This window comes from Cebus imitator, unplaced genomic scaffold, assembly GCF_001604975.1.
Source record: "Cebus imitator isolate Cc_AM_T3 unplaced genomic scaffold, Cebus_imitator-1.0 Scaffold155, whole genome shotgun sequence".
In the NCBI taxonomy this organism is placed as follows: domain Eukaryota; kingdom Metazoa; phylum Chordata; class Mammalia; order Primates; family Cebidae; genus Cebus; species Cebus imitator.
The window spans coordinates 799,617-807,807 of NW_016107470.1; the positions used below are offsets into that span (position 1 = coordinate 799,617).

At 41.6% G+C, this 8,191-nt stretch overlaps 1 protein-coding gene across 3 annotated transcripts in view; it reads left to right on the top strand.

Moving 5' to 3' along the window:
- Nucleotides 1–8,191, top strand: part of PGM5 (phosphoglucomutase 5) — a 177,007-nt gene that overhangs the window by 123,502 nt on the left and 45,314 nt on the right. For all 3 annotated transcript variants that reach the window (XM_017543420.2, XM_037743818.1, XM_017543421.2), the window contains one exon: nt 4,388–4,571. In XM_017543420.2, the coding sequence (XP_017398909.1) occupies nt 4,388–4,571 (184 nt within the window). The remainder of the gene's footprint in view (nt 1–4,387; nt 4,572–8,191) is intronic.

The following is an 8,191-nucleotide window of genomic DNA, read 5'->3' on the forward strand; positions in this document are numbered from 1 at the left end:
TTTCTTTTCTTTTCTTTTCTTTTCTTTTCTTTTCTTTTCTTTTCTTTTCTTTTCTTTTCTTTTCTTTCGACAGAGTCTGGCTCCATTGCCAGGCATCAGGCTGGAGTGCAGTGGCACGATTTCAGCTCACTGAAACCTCTGTCTCCCAGGTTCAAGCAATTCTCCTGCCTCAGTCTCCCAAGTAGCTGGGACTACAGGCGCGTGCCACCACGCCCAGCTAATTTTTGTATTTTTAGTAGAGACGGGGTTTCACCATGTTGGCCAGAATGGTCTCGATCTCTTGACCTCGTGATCCGCCCACCTCGGCCTCGCAAAGTGCTAGGATTACAGGCGTGAGCCACCGTGCCCGGCCTCAGAGGCATTTCTTGTTGGTTTTCCATCCATATTTATCAAGGAAGGTAGGCAGACACAGAAGCTGTGACAGGTTGGAGTGCTTCTGTAATCCTCTCTCTACCTTTTTCTTACCTTCCCACCAATAATTGGATTCAATGTCCAAGATACCTAAGCTGCCACATAGTTTGAAGGAGCCACATAGTTCAAGAGCCCCAGATTTTGCTAAAGTTTTGTCCTCATGAAAAAAAGTACAGGCTGGGTGCAGTGGCTCACACCTATAATCCCAGTAGTTTGGGAGGCCGAGGTGGGTAGATCACCTGAGGCCAGAAGTTCTAGACCAGCCTGACCAATGTGGTGCAACCCTGTCTTTACAAAAAATACAAAAATTAGCTGGGTGTGGTGGTGCGTGCCTGTAGCTACTCAGAAGGCTGAGGCGGGAGAATCACTTGAACCTGGGAGGTGGAGGCTGCAGTGAGCTGAGATCATGCCACTGTACTGCAGCCTGGGTGACAGAGTGAGACTCCATTTCAAAAAAAAAAAGTACAGAAAAGGAAACTATTCTTTTGAAGGAAGAAAAGGAAAGATCAGTGGGTAGGCGCTTAGGGTTGGGGGTCTGTATCACTTTCCTGTTGCTGAAGTAAATAAGAGTATTCTGGATGCATGGTTACTTGCTAGGAGTGTGAACCTAGGTATGTTAGATGTTTGTGCATAACAAGGACCAAACCATGGGCTAGGAGGAGGGAGCAGGAAAGGATGTTAACTGTAAAGAACTTGGTGGTGGGGCAAGGGAATCCTTGGGTAGTCTCAGAGACTGTATTAAAAACAGAAAGATTGTGACTCACTTTGCTTTGTTTATGAATAGTTAACTACTTTGAATGTTTGGTTGTGTTTCAAAAGCTCAAGGGACAGAAAGACAGCTTTAGACTTCCCTTATAAGGTGATTATTTCTTCTGTTAAGAAGCCTTTTACTTAGATATGTATCAGAGAATAAGGAAGCCCATGATCATACTCGTTAAAATCAAAGAGCTTGCAACCTTCTGGGAAAGGTAGACAACAGCATCATATTCTTAGATCCTGTTTAGTCAAGAAAGCTTGACTAAACTTTCTTGAAGTAAATGAAAGTAAGAGTATTCTGGATGAGTGGTTACAAAGTGAGACAGACCCCCAACCCTAATGGATATGACAGCTTGCAGAATACCTCAAATTATTCATTATATCATAAAAATGAATTATCAGAACAGGTAGAAACTTGGTTTACTTATCATTATTTCTAACAAGTACCAAAACCCCCTGATTCGTGTGTGTGTGTGTGTGTGTGTTTTTTCCCCGGCATACCAAGAGGTAATTGGCACACAAAATTTTTCTATTGCATGAAGCTGTTCCAAAAAGTCCAACCTGACAAAATATGTTATGATTGGCAACCTCTGGCCTAGTGAGATAGCTGTGAGTCAGAGATGTGTTCCTCAGAATTTATGGAGTGATTATCTAGGTTTCTGCTGGCATCTTGAATAATTGGTGTTATGATAAGTATATTTACAATATAGTTTATTTTTTCTGGCCAAGAGCTTATATGATAATTACTTTTTCATAACAAATACCATATTAGAGAATAATACACAATAGAGACTTAATTTCTTGTAGGACATTGAGTTATGTCTCAGATTTCTGTCTAAACAGATTGCAGAGATAAAGAAAAAAGGAGGAGAAAATACATAGAATGAAATGTAAACATTTCCTTCAACCCCCAGCAAATGGCATATTAAAAGGTGCTTGTGAAATATAATTATTCCTAGCTTGACAATTTTCTTGGCAGGGAGAAAATAATAAAACAATTTCACTTTAACTTATACTGAGCCTGAAGCTACATCTGAGAAAATCTTCCAGATTATTTTCCTGGTTTGAGTAGAACCCAGAAGGAATTCCCCATTTAAGGGTTTCTTCCTTGAAAGTGTGTCGTTATTGGCAGTGGTTAGAAAGGGATTTGGGGGTGGCAGGTGGTGCTAGACCCTGCTTTTATAGGAAGATGAATGTTTGGGCAAACAGATCTGATGATCTCAACTATAGACTATCTATCACATTAGTGGATTGTTTTCAACTCCCGAATCTCTTTGAATGCCTCTCTGTCTCCTGCTAGATTCTCTTCTATCTTCCTGCCCCTTTCTCCTTGGTCGGGTCTCTACCTTTCCCAAATGTCTACCTTTAAAGTGACTGCAGTGTCAGAATAGATGCACTGCTGAAAAGGAATGTTCTGAGGGAGTTGATTTCTTTTCCTCTGAGGCTGAGAAAAAAAGTACCATGTATAGGAGGAAGAGAATGAAAGAAAGGGGTATAGATGCAGGGGATGCATTGCTAGACATAGTATTATTCCATATTTTGCATCTTGGCTAATACCCTGGTGTTTACTGGATGTCTTGAAAGTTCTTAGATGGAAAAAAGTAGTAACAGCTATCCAGAGCTTCCTTCTTCCAGTTCATTCTGAGAACTCACATCCTTTCTCTATGCTACAGGAAGCCAAAATGTAAGATCCTCCACAGTGACTTCGGTGCAGCTGCCCCTCCTATGGCTTCCTTCTTAAACAGATACTCCTAGGTGTGCCATTCGGTCTCAGCCAAGATCATCTGACACTGTAAAATATAATTTCTTTATGGTAGCAATGGCAAATAAGAGCAGTTAGCTGTTTTTAAGCACCAATGCCTGGCACTGTGCCAACTCTTGGTATACCTCATCACATTTTAAACCCCACCATGACAAATGCAATCGGTATTATTTTTGGTCTTTTATTTTTTTTTCTAATTGACCTCCAGACCCATTGTTACATTTGATATTCTTGGCTAGGAGGACTTTTTCTTTTTTTTTTTTTTTTGACAGAGTCTTGCTCTGTCACCAGATGCCAAGCTGGAGTGCAGTGGTGCTATCTCAGCTCACTGCAACCTCTGCCTCCAGGGTTCAAGCAAGTCTCCCGCCTCAGCCTCCCGGGTAGCTGGTACTACAGGTGCACGCCACCACGCCCAGCTAATTTTTTTGTATTTTTAATACAGACGGAGTTACACCATGTTGGCCAGTATGGTCTCGATCTCTTGACCTTGTGATCCGCCCGTCTTGGCCTCCCAAAGTGCTGGGATTACAGGCTTGAGCCACCATGCCTGGCCTAGGAGGACTTTTTTGAATGGAACAATCGTGATATTTCTTCCAATTTTCCAACAGTTTTACAGCATGCTCAGTTCCCTTTCTCCCTTTCTTTTTTCCATCTTTTTTTTTTCCTCTCTTTCCTTTTTTCCTTTCCTTTCTCCCATTTTTCATTCCATTCTACTTACATAGAGCTTAGTATATACCAGAAGTTGCAGAGAACAAGACAGCTAAGGTCTCTGTCCTCCTGGAGCTCACATTCTGGTGGGCAAAGACAGACAATGAATAGGTAAACACATGTACAAACAAGATACATACAGTTTGGGATAACTACCAAAAGAAAATATAAAGGGTAATGAGAGAAGAAAACAGAGTAGGGAAGTTGCCTTAGATGATCAGAGAAGGTTACATTCTAATGGTGATAACGGATTTGAAAATGAAAGGAGATAATGAGTCTGGTATTTGAAGAGCTGGCAGAAGAATGGACAAGGTAGAGGAATCACACAGCATGCACAAGTACCCAGACGCAGGAAAGGGTGCAATGTCAATCAGCACTGGAGGTCAGTGTGGCTGGAGCCAGTGAACAAGGGCAAAAAGGCAGAACAAAGTCAAGTGAAAGGGGTAGGCAAGGGCAGATCCCACAGTGCCTGATAGACCAAGGTTAAGGTGTTGAGTTTTGTTCTCAATGTGATGGCCATTATAGAGAGACGTAAAAGGAGGAAGTGGCATGATTTGATTTTTAGGAGATTACTATGGCCGCTGTATGGGGAATGGATTGTAAAGGTCAAATGGAAGAGGGGAGACCAGTGAAAGTGCATTTCTGTGCTGTCCTTTCCTGAAAACAGAACCAATGATTAGATGACCGTCAGCAGGCCACGCAGTTGCTGGTTCTCTGATTAGGTTTCTATTCCTCCTGTGTCCTCACCAGGTTTGACTATGAGGGGTTGGATCCCAAGGCGACATATTATATCATGAGGGACCTGGAGGCCCTGGTCACAGACAAATCCTTCATTGGCCAGCAGTTTGCTGTGGGGAGCCATGTCTACAGTGTGGCGAAGACGGATAGCTTTGAGTACGTGGACCCTGTGGATGGCACTGTGACCAAGAAACAGGTACTTGCTAGAAAATCACTAAGATGGGTTATCAGGCAGACCTGGTGGCCAAAATGTCCTAGAACTTGAGAGGTCCCTGGGGATGATCTATTCTGATCTATGTTGAGCCCCTCATTTTATAGATGAGAATTCTGCAGCCAGGAAAGAGAAAAGCCCTTGATGAAGGATACCTAACGAGTTAGTGGCATGGCATAGTTAGAATACGGGCCTTCTCTGGCCAGGAACCAGAGTGGTTCATACCTGTTATCCCAGCATTTTGGGAGGCCAAGATGGAAGGATCACTTTTGTCACTTTTGAGCTCAGGAGTTCAAGACCAGCCTAGTCAACAAAGCGAGATCCCATCTCTACCAAAAAAAAAAAAAAAAAAAAAGCTGGGCATGGTGGCACGCACTTGTATTCTCAGCTACTTGGGAGGCTGAGGTGGGAGGATCACTTGAGCCCAGGAGGTCGAGTCTGGAGGTCGAGTCTGCAGTGGGCCATGATCACCACCACTGCACTTCAGCATGGGAGACAGAGTGAGACCCTCTCTCCCTCTCTCTCTCTCTCTCACACACATACACCAAAAAACAAAAGAACATGGGTGATCTATGTTCAGTATTCTTTCTACTTGGTAATGGGTGGACCAATACGTCAAATAAATACATACCCAACATTTCCTTCTGAAATGTTTGTAGCCTGTAGGTGCTCTTATGTGGTAGCCATTATTGGTGACAGATTCAGAAAAGTTACCAAGAACTAAAGATCCCTGTCCTTGGGGTCCCTAGGTGCAGGGGTATTTCACCTTCTATTACTTTATGTCACCAAAAAAAGTCACAGGAACTTAGCTGGGTGGGTTTGGTGCCATGGTAGAAAGAAACGGTTGGAAAATTTGGCCGGAAAACCCAAAAGGAAGACATGTGGTTCGGAATGAGCATCATAGATAAGTAGGTAAATCAACTGCAACCTCTACTAGGTCTTTTCTTTATGAATTGTGTAAGAAAATTTGATAGCTCCTATGATTATTTGATATTCCTGCCAAACATATATGAGGATTCCAGTTTCTCCACACCTTTGCTAATCCTTGTTATGTCTTTGTAATTTTAAAATACTGTTATTTTAAAACAACCTACTATATTATGGATTATCTTTAAATTGACATAGAGGGAGATTTGATTTCTACAAGACACAGAAGTATATCTCTCTGTTAGCAAAGCCCAGAAAAGCCATAATACTGCCAAGCATCCATTTCCTACAGGAGGCAGGTTGTTGTGGTCCTCTTCAGTATTCTCTTGTGTTGGTAAGATAGATACAGGGTTAAAGGCTGGCTTCGTCACTGCCTAGATTTGTGACTTTGGGCATATTATTTAACTTATTTGAACCTCAACTTGAGGGGAGGAGCTAATGATAGTTATCACACACGCATCATTGGGAAGGTTTGAAGAGAAAGTCATATGAAGCCCCAGGCACAGTGGCCAGTACCTAATCGATGCTCAAGAAATATCAGTTCCCTCCCTCTGACCAGAATCCTTAATTTGGTTGAATATCAGTTCAAGAAAAGGATATAATTATATGACTATTCTCTCTCTCTCTTTCTCTTTCCTTCTCTCTCTCTCTCTCACACACACACACACGCGCGTGCGCACACACACACACACACACACACATATACACCACAGGTATATATTTTTAAAAGTAATCATCAGTGTGTCTTAGGGTTAGAAAACACTCACCCAACTCTTCTGTTTATTCTGTTTTTAAAGTACTTTGCAGTAAAATTTAAGGTTCAGATTGATGATCCTGAGGTAGTGGGAGATTTCTAGTTATCTCTTGTTTGGGTTAAATTCTACTTAATTTTTTAAAAAAAGGTAGTTAACAGAAATAATTTTCAACCATGAATGGTTAAATAGAATTTGTGCTGTTCCTGTTTTATCCAGAAATTTTCTTCAGGCACAACTTTCTGCTCTAGAGCACCCAAAGTCCCCTTGGTGCCACTGCAAATCGTGTGAGCAATGTTTGGGTGTGCAGGCTTGAAGTCAGAAAGTTTTGAGCTTGAGTCTTAACTCCGTCACCTCCTTGCTGGGTTATCTTAGGCAAGCTATACATCCTCCTTGTGCCTGCCTTTTTAAAATCTGTGAAATAGGAATCATAATTATGGCTATCTCATATAAGCCTGTGGGAGAATTAAGTGACATGATACTTGTAAAATCCTGGCACATAACAAATGATAGCAATTAGTTAAATAAAATTATTTATGTTAAAAAAAAAAGCATCCTCGGGAAAGATTGTAGCATTTAATGAACGACATATGATAAGAAAAGCAAGGAAAAAAACCACACAAATTTGCAGTGTCACATAAAGATTTGAGAAGGCCCCTTCAGTTTCCAAGTCATCTGGGAATTGATTTAAACTCACATTTCTCTGCATCCCCAATCCTCCAACATAAATACTGTACTTCAGAAAGCAAAAGGCTTATTAAGGCAACTTGGTCTCCTTTATGTCCTTGACTTGAGGTCAGAGTCAGGAAATAAAACATGGAAAAAGTGCTGTTTCAGATATATTTCTAGAGATAAAGTAGAAATGCTTCTCCAACCAAAACTAAATTAAAATCCTGTTCTGGTGATAACCACCCCACTCCTGCCAACCCTGCTGCTCTGGAAATGTTCAGTGAAGTCTATCCTGCCTGACTCTCTGTGGGACTATTCAAGGAGCAAGAAGGAAACCCCTGATATGAATTTTCAGGGACCTCCCTGGCCTCAATGTGGTGCGTTTAGTTTCATGGGATTTACCGTGGCTACCTCCAAGTGTCTGATGTACATGTGATCTTGGATGCCAAGAGAAAAGTTGATGTGCGCCTTCCATTAAGCAGTGCCCAAGAGAGACTCTGATTGATTTAGAAAGCATTTTCATGAGGCATGGTTCAACAACTGCAGTTCTTCCTTCTATCTTCCCATGAGGATATGCCACCATTTTCAAGTGAAATCTAGTGACTTGAATGACTAACTGATGCTATTCAAGTATGACTGGAAAAAATAAGCCAATAGCTACAATGAGAATAGGGGAGCACTTTAATCATATTGCTAAGTAGTTAAAGAAGTTCCCAGTTTATGCCTTATCAAGAGAGGACAGACAGGAGTTGTGTGATTCATGTGGGTTTCAGGGTGAGCCACTCTTTCTTCATTGTGCAAACATTGAGGGGTGACTTCATCATGCAAACATCGAGGGTTTCCATCCATCGTGCTAGGTGAGCTCTTTCTTCCTTTCACCATTGATATCCCAGAGAACATTATCAAGATTGTCTCTTACATGATCTCTTCTCCATCTCTAACTTGTGGCCTAAGTCCTGGAATCTCCATTCAGTGCCACCGTTGTGAGGCTCCCCCAGCTCCGATAGAAGGGATACTTTAATCCTGGCATTGTGAGTGAAGGACAGTGTGACAGAAATGGCTCCACACTGAGAGACTGCATATTGCCACTGTGGTGGGTATCAATCCAGAACCATGAACTATATTTTGAAAATTGGGTTTGAAATGAGAAACCTTGACACTTCAGGAGCAAAATTTAAGCAAATTGGTCTCTATGACTCATCCAAATCCCATGTTTCTTTTCTTCTGTTTTTTTTTTTTTTTTTTTTTTTTTTTTTT